The sequence below is a fragment of the Myotis myotis genome, unplaced genomic scaffold (genome assembly GCF_014108235.1).
Source record: "Myotis myotis isolate mMyoMyo1 unplaced genomic scaffold, mMyoMyo1.p scaffold_m19_p_12, whole genome shotgun sequence".
NCBI classification, from domain to species: domain Eukaryota; kingdom Metazoa; phylum Chordata; class Mammalia; order Chiroptera; family Vespertilionidae; genus Myotis; species Myotis myotis.
Genome location: NW_023416316.1, coordinates 40101221 through 40121041, shown reverse-complemented (window position 1 = coordinate 40121041; position 19821 = coordinate 40101221). Strand labels below are relative to the sequence as shown.

The 19821-nt window shown below is 39.4% G+C and overlaps 1 protein-coding gene across 1 annotated transcript in view; it reads left to right on the top strand.

The window, feature by feature from the left end:
• GDA (guanine deaminase) overlaps positions 1-17577 on the top strand; it is a 71466-nt gene extending 53889 nt beyond the window's left edge. The window contains exons 10-14 of the mRNA XM_036330838.1: positions 1792-1859; positions 7555-7701; positions 12178-12299; positions 13411-13438; positions 14632-17577. Of these exons, the coding sequence (XP_036186731.1) occupies positions 1792-1859; positions 7555-7701; positions 12178-12299; positions 13411-13438; positions 14632-14702 (436 nt within the window). The 3' untranslated portion in view covers positions 14703-17577. The remainder of the gene's footprint in view (positions 1-1791; positions 1860-7554; positions 7702-12177; positions 12300-13410; positions 13439-14631) is intronic.
• The last annotated feature ends 2244 nt before the right edge of the window (positions 17578-19821 follow it).

Below are 19821 nucleotides of genomic sequence, written 5' to 3'. Positions count from 1 at the left end.
TTTTAACATTTTGAAAGGTTATATATTCACAGGTTAATCGGATGAAAGTTTTGGCCTGTATCTTCAGGGAAAAAAGTCCAGAGATATAAACATGCTGCACCTAATTTCAGGGAATTCATAGATCCCAGGACGCTCACCCATGGATGCTAGGTTAAGAATTCATGGTCCAGGATTAGATACAGGCAGGCGCTCTCCTTTCTGGTATTAGTCAACCCAGAACAGAGCTGCTTCCTCTTAGAGGAAGGCTGGGGTGGATCACTCATATATTCATTCAATACATTTATTTAGCTTCTGCTAGATTTTCATCTTTTCAAGGGTTACTTTGTGTTCTCTTGATTTGAATTCTTGCAGAAGTAGACCATGAGACGAGGATTCATGTACAAGTAGCTTATTGGGGAGGTGATCTCAGGAAACACCTTTAGGGGGGTAAGACAGAGAAGGGAAGGAAGTCAGCAAAGAGTGCATCATTAACCGAGTTACCAGCATGGGCTCCTGGAGTCTAATCCTTCTGGAAATCCCAGGAAGTCAGTGTCCAAAGCAGACCTCCAAGTCATTCTGCACAAGGGGTGGGGGACCTGGTTATACCCAAACACCCACCAGTCATTATTGGGTGATTGCTGGGTGGGATGAAGAGGCATTGATTCCCTGGAGCTTCTGACCTTCCCCAAACCGGGGCGGAGCAGGCTCTACTGGCTGAAGAGAGCCCTCAGCAAAGAGTTGGAGGTGTCAGCAGTTAGAAGTCTAGGGACCTTGTAAATGAAAAACCTATGTCAGTGGCAGCATGGGAAGGCACAAGATACACAGCGACTTATTTCTAGAGTGTTCTGAGAGGTTCTAGAGGCTTCCAGTTTTAAGACATTGAGTGGTAACGCATGCCAGGGAATTCTGCCCATATACAGCTTAGTGATCATAATCTGATCTAGTAGCCAGATAGGGGAAGGGTTTAACACCCTTTCCATTAATTACACAACATCTAAACTAAAACGTGATCCAAATGAAGGTTTAAAGTTCTTTATGGATACATTTCTGTTTACATGGCCACTGTTATTCTTTCTCCAACAACTTTGAGAGTTTTATGGCGTGTACATTGGGGCTTTGAAAATTATAATCATGTGTGTCTTTGAGCAGACCACTTTGACCTTTGCATTTTCTCAGACTTCTAAGGATTGCTTTAGTTTTCCTTCGTTTCTTCAGAAAGGCGCATATCTAGTAAGCTCAGGGCCACGAGGTCCAGACTTCAGCACAGGAACCATCTCTCCTAGTTTCTGCTTCCTCAGTGGCCTCATTTGAACTGGCAGGCCTGGACTCACCAGCCTGCATGCCCTTTTCCAGTTATACTCCCTTTCTTTGATCTTAAAAGTCACTACTTATTCAGGGTAACAAATTATCTGAGATGGAGAGGAAAGACAAAGCTTTATCATTTCTACTTCCTAACATAGGAGGATGGGTTGGTTAAAAAAAATATTAAAGACCGGTAAGACTTTTGGACTAATTGCAAGATTTAATTTCTTCATTTACTTTTCCTTGCAAACGATCCCCTGCTTTCTGTTTTTGCTCTTGCTTCTTTGTACCCTCCTGAGATTAACCTCTGTGCCAGGAGTTAAGCTCCTTTGTGGTCTGCTTTTACTCCAGGACTCAGATGTTCTGATCTGATGAATGTGTGTGTGTCAGCATTAGCGCTGATGTGACGGAGAATACAAGTTTCAGTGACATCTCCATCACTACTGTTAGGTGCTTCTGTTGTTGGGCCCACATAGGTGTCCTGGTTCTGACAGTCTCCTCTCTCTGCAGGCTCAGCAGCGGCTTACTCAATGTGCTAGAAGTGCTGAAACATGACGTGAAAATAGGGCTGGGTACAGGTTAGTAGTGCACCATTTTGGGCCATGGCTAACTGGTTGCTTAAGTGCATAACGTTCTAATGGGACTAATTTTCAGTTTGCATTTCCATGTTAAAAAATTAGTTTTATTTTTCTGGTAACAATATCTTGAGCTAATAAAATAGTGAGATTGGAAGCAGTAAGAAGATATATGCAAAGGAAGACGTTTGGATATCACTAAGCTTCTGAAAGCTATTCTCTGCATTTATTATCAGAGGCTCTAAAGCAAGCATGTCAAACTCGCGGCCTATGGCCCGCATGCCTCATTTATTTGGCCCGTGTTAGCCTTTGAGTTTGACATGCTTGCTCTAAAGGATGGGTCCTTCTCTAGTGTTTTCGAGATTCATTTAAAGAAGTCCTTGATTTTTTTCTCTTTTGTTTTGTCCTTCTGGCAAGGCTTTAATAGTTTGGATTTGTATGTTTTTGGTTTTAAATAAATGTGCCATCACAAATACTGTCTCAAAAGAAAATTATTTGGCCTTGCCATAGCAAGCACAGGCTCAATTTATGCCAGCGTCGCGAACTCTGAGTTACAGAACTTGCTTTCCTTGTAAGCAGTGTTTAACAAAATGAGATTCCATTCCCACAGGCAGTCTGATGCTTGCTGGGCTGAAGGACGTTCTCAATGGCTGATAAATTAAGGATACCTCTTTTTAAATGATTTTTTTCCTGAATTTGTGCAGTGTTACTAACTTTGAAAGCATGCGTAAGACCCAAATGTCTAGGCGTATCAACTGTGAACCTTTTACTATTGTGTGTGAATGAACTAAATTTTTTAAAATATATTTTTATTGATTTCAGAGAGGAAGAAAGGGAGAGAGATAGAAACATCAATGATGAGAGAGAATCATTGATTGCCTTCCTCCTGCACGCCCCCTACTGGCATTGAGCCTGCAACAGGGCATATGCCCTTGATTGGAATTGAACCCGGGACCCTTCAGATCACAGGTCAACGCTCTATCTGCTGAGCCAAACCAGCTGGGACATAGATTTCTTTTTAAGTGGGTGTAGGGCACAAGGACTTATTTTCCATTCTTGATGCACTTGTCCTCCTGATATTCAAGAGCATGTTTGCTTGTTGACAATGATAGTCTGGTAAAGCTCAAGTCTCAGTTAACTTTATACCAAGCAATTCCTTGGTAAGACACACAATAACACAAAGAGATTTATTAATATTTTTAAATAGGTATGCTAATGTAGAAGTTTTCCTTAATTCTATATGAATTAAGGTTTATTCTATATGAATTAAGGTTTATTCTATATGAAAAGAATTAATTTTTTTAAAAATTCTAATTTAAGCCTTGAATCACTGAGATTGTGTAATACCTGGATATAGTCACAGGTGCCAAGGCAGGAAACTGGCTGTTTTCCCTTAACAGAAAAGCTTTAATAGATAAGGAAAAAATGTCCAAGAGTTTCTGTTACATAGTATAGTCAATTAATTAAAAATTTAGCGGACATGCAAAATAAGGTAGGTATTTGCTTTCAAATTTCCTGGGAGTTTGGTCTCTATGAGTTAAATTCATCACCTAACTTCTAGTTCTTGGCTTTTGATTGTGTAGCAATAGCTTAATACAATTAGGTAAAGCTCTCACTGTCACTTATTAGCTGTAAAACATTGAACAAATTAATGTTCTAAGGCTTCAATTTCTAATTTCTGTAACAATAACAACAATCATAACGATATCTATCTTACAAGCTTATTTTGAGGCTTAAATGAAAAAAATCATACTAGTCAATAAAGATTGGCTTACAAGGGAAAGAGCAATGTTGGCATATTGACCAAATGTTTGCTTAAATATGATGTATTTGCTTATTAAGTTGGAGAATGCATTTCACATCATCTCTGCTGTGGCAGCCACCCTATGCTCCACTGTTTCCTAAACATGACCTTTGTGTATGAATTTGCACTTCATTTGTAGACTTTAGAAGATTATTTAAACTGCTATCATTGACAGAGATCAGTTCCAAAAGCAGGTCATTCACTGTATCTGTATCAGGTGTGGGTAGGTCCTGACTTGCTCCATATTAAGAGGAAACCCACCAGAAGCTTCATGAACATATTGCAAAGCAAGAGAAAATGGTATCAAAAAGAATAAAAGGATGAGCATATTTCTGCAAATGGTTTACTTCAGGGTCCAGAAGAAAATTTCAGAACATTACCATCATCCTTGGAGTACAAGAAGACATGGCACTATGAAAAGACCACAAGTTGTGATGGAAAAGGAAATTTTTAAAATGAGAGAAGAGAACTGAAAAGAAAAAGAAAAGAATAAGAAGCATGTAGACTCTCATACACAGCTGGAGGGAGGGTGAATGCGCAACCACTTTGGAGAACTCTTTGGCAGTTCCTTATAAAGTTAAATAAAAATCCACATATGACCTAGTCATTCCATTTTGGAATTTACACTAGAGACATGAACACGTATGTTTGCAAAAAGAGTTGTACAAGAATGTTTATACCACTTTATTCATAACAGCCTATCCTCCATAAAGTCCCTCCTTCATTCATAACAGCCTATCCTCCATAAAGTCCCTCCTTCAATTTAAGGCAAAACCTAAATTAAATCCTTTGACCACTAACTCTCCTGCATCATCATTATCTCCTCACTACTGAACCATTCCTAACAGCACACACATATTCCCTAGTATCTTCTAAGCAATGAAATGAAAACACACACACACACACACACACACACACACCACCTCTCTTTTAATCAGACACCCCCCTCTGGCTCCTACCCCACCTCTCTATTCCCCTTCAAAGCAAAACTTCTTCAAAGAGTGGGGACCCACACACACCACTACCATTTTCTCGGCACTCTTCCATTCCTCCACCCACTCCAGGCTGGCTTTTTGCCCCACCATCCATGGTGATGATCCTTGTCTTTTCTCCCTTGAGCTATTACTCCTGTGATCTCTTGCTGCCAACTCCAAAGGACACCACTCTGCCCTTATTATACTGGGTTTCTGAGCAGTATTTGCCATTGTTGACCACTCTCTCTTTTGCCCAAACAGCCCTATATTGAATTCAGTGGAACTGCACTGTTCTCATTACCCTTCTTCCTCTCTCACCAGCCCTTTATCTACTCTGAAGGTCCTTTCTCCTCTCCCTGGCCACTCAAGGCTCGGTCCTAGGCTGTCTCCCCTTTTGACTTTATGCTTTCTTCCTAAGAGATTTCATTCACAACTATGGCTTTCCATGATTACATGTGTGTAAATCACTCAGATTTTTATATCCTGCTCAGATTTCTCTTTGAATTCCAAACCTGTATTTTCAATTGCTTAGTTTCTCCTTCCTCTTTGACCCCTCCTCATAGGTCCTCCGAAGTTCATTGTATTCCAAAACACATTTAAGCCTGGTTATTTTAGAAGGCTCTCCTTTTCAGAGAATTCGGTTTCTCAAAGTGGAAACTTGGGCACTGTCTTTGAGACCTTCTTCTCCCTCACCTCTCCCCCATGTCTAAGCCAGTACAATGTCTTACCTCATGACTCCTTTACAGCCCCTGAATCTATACTCTTTTTCCATATCAGCCACCAACCCCTAATGCAAGCTACCATCATTTCTGGCCTGAACTTTTGCACTAGCTTCCTAAACCATCTCATTCATCCTGGGCTAATCCAGCCTTCTCTTTTCAAAAGAATCTCAGTGAAAAATCTGGCCATTTTACCCCCTCCTTCTTACCACCCTTCAGAGAGATTTTGCATGTGCAAACCACATTACAAGGCGACAAAACTCTGCACATTTGACACCCATCCGTCTCCCAGCCTCTTCTCCCAACACTCTCATCTCCCTAAACGGGCTATCTTTAAATTCCCTTTATGAATCTCACTCCCTTCTACCAAAACAATCTTTGTGCATTCTGTTCCTCTGCCTGGAATGCCCTTTATACCTCTGTTTACATGGCTGAGTTCTTCTCATTTCTGTATTAGTCTAAATGCTGTTACCCGAAAGAGGTCTTCTCTGACCATGTCTGTCTAAATGGGCTTTCCACCTCCGTCTTCTCTGTCACTAACTGAACACAATTTATAGTTAATACTTGTTTGTTTATTTGTCTCTTTTCTTCCTCCTCCACTAGCTTGTCAGCTCATATGGAGCCCATCAGTTTTATTTATGAGTACTTATTCTCATAGAAGATGCTCAGTAAAGTGACTGTCAATAAATGAATGAATGCATAAGAAGTTAATACACACATATTAAATAATTTCCTTTTATCTTTTCATTGCCCTCTGGCTCAAATTTTTACTCTTGTATGGTTTGTTTAGAGTCTTCTTGTAAATACTGTGTCCTTATGCTGACTCTGGTAAATAAATAACAATGCCATTCTTTATCATGATCATAGAGAGACATGGGTTGGGAATAGGTTTCTGAGAAAATGCATCCATTTTTCTCTACCATTTCCCCATGCAGTTTCTACCCTTAAGTCCTCATTCCCTAGCACTTATGTTACTCACTTGAATTTTTCCAGCAACTGTCAAAATAGATGATATTATTTCTATTTTCTGAGAAAATTGAGGCTCACAGGTACTAAGTAACTGAACAAAGGTCAACAAAAAAGTTCCAGATCCACAGTCTAAAACCAGGTCTGCAAAATGTGATGTTCATTATCTCTCTTTTCACGCCATCACACTGCCTCTCATTATATGATAAAGTGGGGATTCTACCTGCACTAATGTGTTGCAGGGAGGAGAAGCCACTGAGCTCACCCAGCTGGGCACAGATCAGGAAGTTGCTATCACAGTGGAAATCCCTGGAAGAAAAGTTTGACTAAAATACCACAGTTTATGTAGTCCAGGGTTTCTTTTTTGATCAGCTCAATATTGTTCCTTAGTTGGAACTTTATTAACATAACAACCAGAAGAGTATAGGATGATTAAGTCATCCTGTAAGGCAGCAACATAGTAAGACAGCTCTCAAAATTTTCTCAATAAATTGTTTTCTAAATCCAATGATGGGTGTCTTATAAGAGAAAATGAGAGACACTTGAAGACACAAGGGAAGACACAGATGAAGTTGGAGCCAGGTGTTGGAATTACACTGCCACAAGCCAAGGGCTGCCAGGAGCCGCCAGAAACTGAGGGCAGCAAGGGAAGATTCTTCTAGGGAGCCTTTATAGAGATAGTGGCCTGTGAACACTGATTTAAGACTTCTGCCCCCCAAAGCTGTGAGAGAATAAATTCCTGCTGTTCTGTGCTACCAAATTTGTGGTAACTTGTTGCAGAAACCCTAGGAAACTAATGCAGGTGCACATTTGATACTAATTACTGGTTTTTAATTCCGTTACATGTTAGTCTATGTCTAGTCTGTGTTTATAGATCTTTTCTTTGAAGTATATTAAAGACTCAATATCTGTCACTAAAACAAACAAAACACTTAACCTATTAATAGTTGGTTGTTACAAAATAGTGATTGGGCTGTAAAGTACGACATAGGGAATGAAGTCAATAGTACTGTAATTACTATGTGTGGTGCCAGGTGGGTACTTGAAATATTGGGGGTAGCACTTTGTAATGTGTATTATTGTCTAACCACTATGCTGTCCACCTGAAACCCATGCAAAATAACATTGAATATAAACTGTAATTGAAAAATAAAATTTAAAAATTCAACCTTATATACTTAATATTCCCTTTATCTCATAAGGTTACTGTTTTGGCTTTATTTTCTCTACCCTAGATGTGGCTGGTGGTTATTCACCCTCCATTCTTGATGCAATCAGAAGAACAGTGATGGTTTCCAATACCCTTTCATTTACTAAGATAAATGAGAGAAGCCTCACCCTCAAAGAGGTATTCAGACTAGCGACTCTCGGAGGCAGCCAAGGTAATAACCATTTTTTTCCTCTAACAATGTACACCATGCCAATCTGTGTCCTTGGATGCACTATGAAGGTACATGCATCAATGTTCATGACGGTTGCATCTCATATAGCTTACCCCAAACTTAGCAAGTAAGTCCATGTTCAAGCATGTGGTGGAGGCATAATTCTTTCAGGATGCTCCCTTTCTTTGGCAGAAGAGATGATTAATACACAGTTACCATATTAATTGTTTTAATGGATGCATTTGCAATGGTCACATGCATACAAGTTCTTTAAAATAATCAGTTTTTCCACTGAGTCAAGTAATACACTCTATTGCCCCGAGTGAAGATGATGATAATAATACTAATAGTAAAAATATGCCCAGCTGGCATGGCTCAGTGGTTGAGTGTTGACCTAAGAACCAGGAGCTCACAGTTCGATTCCCTGTCTGGGCACATGGATTGTGGGCTCAGTTCCCAGTATGGGGTTTGTGGGAGGCAGACAATCAATGATTCTCTCATCACTGATGTTTCTATCTCTTTCTCCATCTTCTTTCCTCTCTGAAATCAATAAAAATATACTTAAAAAATAAAAATAATAGCCAAGAGCTCTTACTATGTGATAGGCACTATGCAATATGCGTTATATATCTTGTTATTTACCTCCAACCAGTTATTAATTCTATTTAATCAACAAGGTACCTGGTGGAAGCTTACACAGCTCTCAAGCTATACTGTGTCATGATTTGAATCCAAAATCTGCTGCCAGAGTGTAGGCTCTTATCCTTTCACTGTGATACCTTCCTGTGTAAATCCCAGCTTAGAGTATGCATTATTTCTTTCTTTTTTTTTTTTTTGGAGTATGAATTCTTTATGTAATTAAGTACAGTAATTACCCAAGTCTCTTTAAGTGGAGAGAGATGTTGAAATATAGTGGGTTGATATGCAAATATTGTTCACCAGCTTTTCCCAGTTCTCACATGTAACTATTTTTATGGGGGAAAAATAGAAATTAGTAATTGTATTGCTTTCAGTCACTTTAGCATTTTGGTATATTCTAGATGAATGATAGTGAACATAGCATGAAACCTTAGGTAGCTTGTGTGAGATAACAACATACATATCAAGACAAATATAGATAAACTAGAGGCCTGGTGCACGAATTCATACACAGGTGGGTTCCTGAGGGGGATGGGGGGGGGGGCCAGGATGCGATTGGCCCTCCAGGCAGGTGGTGGGATGCCCTTGCCACCCTGGGATCTGGATCCATCCCACTGACATTTGCACTGGTTGTCAGAAGCCACCTGGTAGCCACTTCTATATTGTTTCTTCCTTGCGGAGCTTCTAGGGAGGGGAAGTGGCCGCAGTGCCCAAGGCCAACTTCCAGGAGGCCAGTGGTGCTGGTCTGTCGGTGCCTGGCCCATTCTCCAGAGATTGGACCTGCAGGACTACTGAAGGAGTGAGTGGCTGCCACTGGGCTGGTGGACCACTGGGATGGGTCGGTCAGCTGAGTGGTGCTCTGGCTGTGGGAATGCACTGACCACCAGGGAGCAGCTACTGCATTGAGTGTCTGCCCCCTGGTGGTCAGTGTGCATTATAGGTCGTTCAGTCCTGAAGTCACTTAAGCTTTTATATATATAGATGTGTAGATTTATATATAGCTAATCTGGGTCTTAAAAATGGAGGAGGATGAAAACCAAAAATATCCTGTGAAGAGAAACTTCCTGGCTCTTCTTTGAATGCTCGGGGCTATGATGAATATCATTAAGAACCTTTCAAGACAACCAAGTAGAGGTCATGCTCCTTGCATTTCCAAGGCTTAGGATTTCATGTGAAGCTCCATGTTCTAAGTCACCATTCTTTTAACAAGTGTAGCGCTCCTCACCCCCACCCTCACTGTGTTTGTGCATCTGAGTTCAAGCAGTTGGCCAACCATCTTATTTTCATGGTGCAAATGAGTTTTATTTAAATTGTGCCTTCTTTTTTTTCTTCTGGGCTCTCTGTGAGTTGCTTCATCAAGATTTTTTCTGTCTGATCAAGCCAGCCTAGGGTGCTTACCAACTCATTTCTGCCTTGCTGTATAGCTTCCAAATCCATTTTCTTGGCTGCAGGGCTTACTGTTATGGAATTTCTTCTCCTTAACTCATGTCTCTACAAGAGTCAGAGTGAAATGAGATTAATGGATTCCTATTTAAAGTGTGTCATCTTCCTGGCTTGCCACGACCTTTATATTCAAGATGTTGCATAAATCCCCTTCCCAGAGCCAACATTCACTCTAAAGGCAGCAAAACTGTATTTCCTGAAATGCATTTAAGGTGTTTACCAACCCAGCTGGGCCTTACTGCAATGATGTTAACTAGGTCCATTTACAAATCCACCAAAAGCAATTCTGTCTTCTTTGGTTAGTTCATGCCTGAACTCTCCAGGTTCGAATAAATAGTTCAATTAGTTTATATATATTATCAAACTCTGACAAATGAACCTGGTTATCTGGTCTATTAGACACACAAGTTTATGTTGAATACAGTTATTAAAAACATATTTGTCATGTTTCCTTGTCAAGGGCAAATGGGTGAAGGAGGAGAGAATTTCCAGTGATTTTTTTCTATAACATTCAGTCCTTCTACACACTACTAGTAGAAGTCACCTAACTGCTTTTAACATTTCTAATTATTTTTGCTCCCCTTTCTTCCTATAAGAATTTTTAGCTAAAAAAAAACTTTCTTTTCTGAGAATAAAAGAGGTGCTCTTTAAATAACCTATTAAGAATAAGTAGGGTTTCTAAGTCAGTGATTAGCACATTGCCAATACATATTCATACATCCATCTATACATATATAAAAGCCTATGTGACTGTCAACTGGTAGACTAAACAATCAGTTGTACTGGTCGCTATGATGAGCACTGACCACCAGGGGGCATATGCTCAACACAGGAGCTGCCCCTGATGGTCAGTGCGCTCCCACAGCCAACCTCCCACGGTCCCTCCCCCCAGCCAGCCAGCCCCAATCAGCCCCAATCGCAGGCCAGGCTGAGGGACCCCACCCATGCACGAATTCATTCACTGGGCCTCTAGTAGAAATATAATCTAGGTATTGTCTAACAGGGACATGCCATCCAATATTTTCACATTGGACTGTATCCTGACAGTGAAAGAATAGAAAAAACGCATGTAAGAATTTAAATAAAAGTGCTGCATTCCAGTTGACCCTCCCTTTATGCATGCTTCCATTTCGTACCTCAGTGTATACCTTTCTCAAATTACAGGCTTTCCTGAGCTCAAGATTCAATACCTTCATTGACCAGGAAAGTCAACTGTTCCCATCTTGTGAAACTAAATCATGTTAGTGAAAGAGATGCTCTTTGTCGTCTAATACACATGGAACATGAATGCTAGCCATGAGGTGAATCAAATTAATAGAGACATCAACCTATGCCCTATTTTAGAAAACCATTCTTCTCTGGCAATGAGAAAATCTTTGAGGTTGCAAAGAAATTGGTTTGCTTTTATTTTTTTTTAAATATTTTTATTGATTTTTTTACAGAGAGGAAGGGAGAGGAATAGAGAGTTAGAAACATCGATGAGAGAGAAACATCAATCAGCTGCCTCCTGCACACCCCCTACTGGGGATGTGCCCGCAACCAAGGTACATGCCCTTGACTGGAATCGAACCTGGGACCCTTCAGTCCGCAGGCCGTCGCTCTATCCACTGAGCCAAACCATTTAGGGCTGGTTTGCTTTTAAAGGATTGGGGCTTTTAAGTCATGAGCATCTGTTTATTTTCAGAAGTGAATTTTTTCTCTTCCAAGGATTTAAACTAAGGAACTTATGATGGATATGCCTGCATTGGCCAATGTGCAAAAGGATAATTATTTTTTATTTATTTGAGGTTTATTTCACTGCCATGAAAATAGATCTTGTCAGCTATTTCAGAAAACGAAAGGATCCAGAAGGGCAAGGATGGGAGTGTTGTGGGGGAGACTAGGAGGCAAAAAGAAAAAAGATATGTTGTCAGTTGCCATGTTTCTTGGAGGGATGAATGAAAGTCATAGACCAGCTGGACTATGAAGTGCACTGATAGAGCTGAAATAGAGAGACACTATCAGAATTATGATCATGGTGATGAAGGGAAGTGTTTTTATTCTCAGATTTGCTTGCCCTGTGCTTACTCTGATTTCTGTAAGTCTAAGTCTTGTGACCTGTTGGAATGAGAGAGTTTTTACGCTTCACTATTAAGATACTAATTCTTTTTTTTCTTTTTTTATGTACTTTTTAAAAATTTTGATTTTTACTTCTTGTTGTGTACTTTCTTACTACATTGGAAGTTTCATTTATGCAAGATTAATAATATAAATTAGGAAAATGTATGTTGTTGTTTTTTTTACTAATTCTTTTTCTAGTGACATGTTGGCTGACTTTGTCCTTGCAAACTGGGACATTGACATGGTCTGATGGCTCAAAATACTAACTGTTTATTAATTTATTCCACCCTGTAGCCCTGGGGCTTGACAGAGAAATCGGAAACTTTGAAGTGGGCAAGGAATTTGATGCCCTCTTGATCAACCCCAAAGCATCTGATTCTCCCATTGACCTGTTTTCTGGGGATTTTGTTGGTGACGTAAGTAAAAAAAAAGTTAATCAAAAGGCATCTATTTCCTGAAGTAATCACAGAAGCTTCCTTGTAGAAAACAAAATAGAAACAATCATTTTAATGGAATACAAGAGACTCTTAAGAGGGAAGCTAGATTTTTAAAAGTTAACATAATTTCATGACAATAATGTTAGCAATAATGGTACCAATAGAATATTTGTATTTTGAATATATTTGTATATTTTAATGGTTTGGGCTATAAGAAGCTGTAATATAGCTAGCACTTACTGAATACACTTGCTGGGTGCTAGATGGTATAGCATTAAGCACTTGCATACGTAATTTTGTTTAATGATCAAAACAACTCTTATGAGAGGCAGATACTATTTATATTGCCATGTAATCTGTGGGGCAGTGAGGCTTAGGGAGGCTAAGGATTCATGGCTAGTAATTAGTAGACAGAGTTGGGATTCAAGCCCAGGACTTCATGACTTCCAGAGTCTCGGTGATTGACCACAATGCTACATTGATTTTCTTAATTATAAGAAAATGAGTTTTATTACTTTGTTCCTTTCATTATAAAGTGTTTCCCTATATAGAAAATAAACTGGTTCTTCTTACTTTAATAACAATTAGTTGTAAAATATTGAGTTTTTCTAAAAACATTAATTACCATTTATAAATTGATCCACTTATAAAAGTAAATATGTAAATATAACATAGTAGAGGTTTTTAGAATAAAGATGCTGGTTGTTATTTTTATATTATTTATTCTTTTGCTCCTTTATTAGAATGGATTTCTTGGAATAAGGCTCAGCCCTATTCATTCAATCATTTTTCTTATATACATTTCTTAAAATATTTGCATTATTTCATTAATTAATTTATGTAGCACTTTTGTTCTAAAGTTTCCAAGGTTTTATATACCAAGAACTTTCAGGCAATAGATAAACATTTGTTAATAGTCACAATTTTTTTTTTAAGCAAAAGACCACTTCTTTTTCATTAATAAAAGTAGATTTTACCATTGAGAAATGAATTTATATTTCTGGGTTTTGCCAATCCACTACTGACTGTGAATTTTTCTAAATGCACAAAAATAATTATTTCTTATTATTACCTTTATTTTCCATTTTAGGCTTTTATCCAGAAGTTTCTCTATCTAGGTAAGTAGAAATATGTCTCTATGCTAAATAAAATCTTTCTTTGTCTCTATCTTGGGTATGACTCTGCATTTATGATACCACATGTAAAACCCTATGTGTGATCATTTGCTTTGGTTTTTTAAAAACATTTCTCAGCATGGAGTCCATTTGTGGCACAATATTTAAAGACACAATGTGAAATTGGCATGCTCCTCTAGAACAGACAGTCATAAATCCTAATCTGAGGAGTGGCAGGCCCAGGGGATGGCTAATCATGCCTCTTCCCTCTGCACTCATTCTCCATCCCGAGGCTGCCCGACCAGGTCGTACTCACAATAAGGATGTGGTGGGATCTTTTCACACATGCGTTTTCACATACTCACATTCCGTTGTATTCTCTGAGGGAGGGAAATAAATAATGTACAAGATTCTACTCTGCCGCCCACTCGGTTGAGTGTCCTCTGAGCCCTGAGTGAACTTGGGATGGGAGAGACACCTGTTGCATTCCTTGTGGAACTCCGTTCTCACAGGTCCTGCATCTCACCTCGCTAAGTGTATTCTGGGGTGTAAAGCTAAGTACTTCCTTCACATTTGGGGCCATAAAGGCAAACCACTCACTTCAGCTGAAAGGACGGTGATAGGGGTCAATTCAGCTTTATGTGCTTTCTGCCTTAGTGGCAGATTTCACACCCCAGTCCTCAGTTTAGATGCAGCATCTTCTATTGGTCATGTCCCCCTGTCTATATTTTAAACAATCTGAGAGAAACAAAGGCCGTCTTTTTTATGTTCTCTTTTAGAAGTGTGTTTTGCTTTTAAATATCTCCCAGGGGCAATTAAAATACTTATTTCAGAGGGGAGGAGGATGGGAAGAGATTAACCAAGTAACTTATATACATACATGCATAGCCCATGGACACAGACAATAGTGTGGTGAATGCCTAGGGTGGGGCAGGTGCTGGGTGGAGGGAGCAAAGAGGGGGAAAATGGGGGATATCTTTAATATTCTCAACAACAAAAATATATATACAGGGTATCCCCAAAAATGTGTATATATTTTGAACAATTATATATTCCAATCGGTTAAGTCTGAAAAGAAAGAAACATCAATTGAGCTCTCAGTTGTGCAAGTGTTGTATACATTTTGGGGGGACACTTTGTATATATCTTTAAAAATACTAATTGACACAAAACGGTTCCATGATTTTTTCTTCCAGGAGATGACCGAAATATTGAGGAGGTTTATGTGGGCGGAAAGCAGGTGGTTCCCTTTTCAAGCTCAGTCTAAGACCCTTGGCGTCTCCAAGTTCTCCTGGATAGCGTGGTTCTGCGCCCCCTTATGCCCAGGCAGAGTTAGAACGTCAAAAAATAGTACCTTGTTCTTGGGATGACTGTCTCTTTGTATGCTTACTTACAGTGCTCACTTGACAAATCGAAGGAAGTTTCACTAATTCTCAACTCTCTTGTTGGGAGGATTCAAAATGTATCCCTTCTGAGCTGTTCAGATTTACTTTAAGCTTAAATATAAAAGAATGTTATGACTAGTGGTGTTCTTGTTATGAGATTTAAGTAAAATCTACCTAATATTTGGAAATGTGAAGAGGAAAGATATTCCTGTGAGGTTTGATATTTTGAGCTAGTAAATGTGAAAACTGGATATGGAAAATAAACCAGTGAATATATTTTTGAGGGAGAAAAAGACTACAACCATTGGAAAATCATTTTCAGATTGCTCGACAATTGTATACTGAGCTTACTAATTTAAAAAGAGAACTCATTGAGATGTGAAACGTGTTTCTAGGTTGACTTTGTGTTCTGGAAATTTGCACTTAATGGGATTTGCATTTCAGAGACTTGTTATTGTTGTGCTTTGCCTTCTTTGGGGATGAATCGTCAGAAATTGAATGCCACGTGCTTTCTTCATATAGTTCTGTGCTTCAAAATGTTTGACAGAGTTGGGCAGTAAAGATTTAAAGTCTCTTAGGAATAGTACTCACATAACTGCGTGGCATAAACAGTTGTATTTTTGTGTCCTTTAAGTCACCTTCATGTATAACTGGGCGGCGCTGTTACTGCTTCAGTTTTACTAGAAGAGAAACAAATTCCACACTCCGCTGTTGGGTAGACTGAAGTCTTCATAAATTGGGGACAAGTGCTGGGCACTCACGAGCTGTTAATACTGAAAGGAAGGGTTTCATTGCAATGACCTCGTCTCCCCAAGGACTATGCCAGTGATGGCAAACCTATGACACGCGTGTCAGAGGTGACACGCGAACTCATTTTTTTGGTTGATTTTTCTTTGTTAAATGGCATTCAAATATATAACATAAATATCAAAACTATAAATCTTTGTTTTACTATGGTTGCAAATATCAAAAAATTTCTCTATGCGACACGGCACCAGAGTTAAGTTAGGGCTTTTCAGAATGCTGACATGCCGAGCTCAAAAGGTTCGCCGCCACTGGCCTATGCCATAGTCGTTGGCAATTTCATACTCGGATCAATCTGTTAGAACTTTTAAATGAAGGCAAATCCTATTAAAAGAAATATTAAAACTCTAAACCTTGCATATCGCAGGCACTCTATTTTCCAAATTTTATCCTATCGTAGGACATTAGAGTTTTAGTATAGTGAAAAATATGTAGACATCCCACATAATGTTTATATTAATAGGACATAATCTGCACCAGACATCTAGGAAGATTAAGCAAAGCAAGGAGTATTTTTCTGCCTCCTAACTAATTAGGGTACTGTCCCATAACCTAGAATTAAAAGCAAATTATGACTATGATAAATCCTTTACAAGTATTGATGTGAATGCTATTTAAATACTATATTTTTCTCCTTTAATTTCAAATAATATAAACTAACAATGAAAAGGAGTAGGTTTTCTTAATATTTCATAGCACTTATTAATACCTTATAATAGAGAACTTTATGCTACAGAGCTAACTCCATATATAGAGAAGTAAGGACAAAATTCTCCCTCTTGCATATAATTTTATTCTCATATAATCATGCTTATTCAGCAGTAATTTGCCCAGTTATTGTTGTTGTTTTTCCTTTGTGGAAGCACTTTTAGAGTTGACAAATATTTAGTTTGATTTTTTTCAATGACAGATTTTTTTTTTTAGGATATTAAAAAACTCAGTAAATCTAATTTCTAGTCTCAACAGCTGTATTTCCAGAATCCCTGCGCCATGTCAAAGACGGCCCACCAGACTTCTCCCCATTCCTCTGCAGTGCCGGCATGAGTTTTCTGCTCTATCTCTTAATCCGTGCCACAGGAACTCAACTACCTGGTGTTTGACCCACAAGAGTGGGCTTAGGAATTTGGACGAGCTATTCAAGATTCACGAACAGGCAGCAGCTGTCCCCAGCCTTTGCAAGATCCTATATTTTTACCTTCCTCAAGGGTGTACATTTTAAGGTTGAACATCAGTTTTCATTTAGATTTAGGATTCATATGCAGTAAGTATAAATAAGTGTAGTGTCAGAAGCAGGAAGAACGGCCATAGACAAGCACTTTGTCAAATGTTAAATTTAGCCCTGATAGTATGTTAAGACCTGAATATCTTGTCTAATAAATATAGAATGTCTTGAAATGTGACATGTGCTTTGATCTTCCTACACCGCTTAGAACTTGTGTGCTTTATCCTCCAAGTGCCGCGTTCCTGAATGGTGCATATGCTCTTTGCAGTACTTCGGGCCTTAGCCATACATGGGCCCAGATGTTCTGCACTTTGAAATGTGGCCTTTGCCTAATGTGGGTTGACTTGCTGAATTGTGGGGAGACAGTACCCCCAGCCAATTCTGTTTGTTGTTTTGTGTTTAAATATTTTGCTTTCAAACAGGAAAGAATTAACACTTCTAATCAGCCCCCTCACTTCACCCTACACTCTTTTGCCTCAGGTTTTGTGGAGTTTTTAATGGAGTACACGTTAAGAGGCCAAAACATTTCCAGTAGGATCGACTGCCATACATTTAAAAGAATATGTTTGCAATTAGAACACAAAAGCAGGCTAATCAGCTAAGATGAATTTAATTTTCAAAAGAGAGTGAGCCCTAACCGGTTTGGCTCAGTGGATAGAGCATCGACCTGCAGACTCAAGGGTCCCAGGTTCGATTCCGGCCAAGGGCATGTACCTTGGTTGCAGGCACATCCCCAGTTGGGGGTGTGCAGGAGGCAGCTGATCGATGTTTCTCTCTCATCAATGTTTCTAGCTCTCTATCCCTCTCCCCTCCTCTCTGTAAAAAATCAATAAAATATATCAAAAGAGAGTGAAACATGGAGGAGGGCGCGAGAGGTTGTCCTAGTCTTCGTGAACTGAGGCCAAGGAGGCTCGGCTCTCATTTATTCTCCCAGCTTTTTCTCTGATTCAATTGTTAAAGGTTCGAGAATCTAGGAGGATATCTCGGAATAAGCTCCCTTCATGGCAGCAGGAGGTCTTTCTAAATTGATACCATGAGCATCAAACCCCATTGACTCTCTGTTTTACTGCCATGAGAGTTCTGCACAGTTAGGAAAGGAAGGCGGTAGGGAAACACTCCTGCGTGCTTTGCGGATGTTGAAGTGTGCCTTCAGTATCCCTGTTGGCAGCTAGAGCTGAGACGTCAGAGAGGAAACAAGGGGTGTGAGGTCCAGGAACGTATTTTGAATCTTCACTCCTTTCCAAATTCTTCCTATTTTGAATCGTTTCATCTCAGAAGCAGACATATGGGAAGCCTGAAGGGCAAGCTGGAAGGCACGTTGGAGCCGGTCTATCTTACACATGGAAGAGATGCAGCATCAGGTGCTTCTGTAGCCTATTGGACACCGTGTCATTGTTGTCCAAGTTTTGAAGCTGCTGATGAGGCCAGAAACGTTCACATGTTTAATAAGAGTGTTCCGAGTCATGAAAAGGTGGACTAATAAATGTGGCATGTCCAAAGTCTTGGCATTAAGTTTTAAATGGTGTGCATCATTGTGAAAATTTTTTTCCCTGAAGGCTTACAAGAGACATTTGCAGTTTCCAATTGACCTAGCCATTTTAGGTATGACTTTGAACCCTGACACACTTTAATGCCTCTACAGGAAAATCATGGAAAGAGGCGCACAAATGAATAGACAGTCTTAGGAAACCCTGGCATTGGTCCCCATGCGTGTTTTCATGCCCAGGCCCTCCTCCCTTTTTCTCCCACAGCCCCGAGTGTGCGGGGGGAAGTACTGAGGGGTTAGTTCTGGTCCAGATTTCGTGAAATGCAAACGCTGAACAGAGTAATGATGAAGCTAAATATATATAAATCCCAAGGTGGCTTTCACCGTCCTTGGGGATCAAGAGACTGAGTACCGGTGTTATATGGCAGTAATTACCTGTCCATTTCCTCCTCAAAAGCCTGTCAGAAAGCGTTCTTTATTGAAAACCACTTCACATTGTTGTCAAACTCCTGATTGCTGCTCTGAAGAATAAATATCTATATGTATGTATTCATGGGGACGTTTTTCTCAAAATTTGTGTGGTTTGCTTATTGTTTATGTGCAGGGTGAGCTCCTTTGTGCTTTAGAAAAAATAAATGCGATTTTGTGTTTACATTATTTTCTTGTTGTGAGTTCTATCGATCTGATAGAAGGGGGTTAATCTTACAATGTTTTTCTCCTTTTAACATGAATTTTAAAAACCAGAACAGAATATTTAGCCTTGGGCCACCATATGTCTTCCAACCTATGATAATCACTATACATAGCTTTTAAAAATTAAGGTCTAATGTTCAGCCCTTTAGACTCATAATGCTACTGCTTTTGATTTCAGCATAGTTAATATTTAATATGTGTTTTAAGCCTCAACCCAGAGCGAGAATGCTTTAACATCGAGAATTAGTTTACATGCCCTGGCCAGTGTTGCTCAGTGATTAGAGCATCGGTCAGTCTACCAAAGCGTCCAGGGGTTGATTCCTGGTCAAGGGTGCGTAGCTGGGTTGCAAGTTTGATTCCTGGTCCTGGCTGGGACGTGTGCAGGAGGCAACCAATCAATGTGTCTCTCTCACATCTCTTCTCTCTCTTTCTCTGTTTCTCTCCCTCCCTTCCACTCTATCTTCTACGTAAAAATCAATGTAGAAATATCCTTGGGTGAAGATTAATAACAACAACAACAAAAAGAATTAGTTCACACATACATGTATATTAAAAACAAAAATCTCAAAAATAACAAATTTCCTATCTCTGATGGCCTGGGCTATTTTCTGCACTATTTTATTCTGTTCTGTCCTATTCTTTTATATTTTATCTGTTTAATCATTTTTATTCTGTTTAATTATTTTTGGTTTCTTGAAGCTGCATGGAAGCAGTTTCCAGTGTCCTTGAGCTTATACACTCAGTCTCCGTGCCTCCATCCTGTGATTTGGGCATGACATGCACCCCTGCCTTAGAG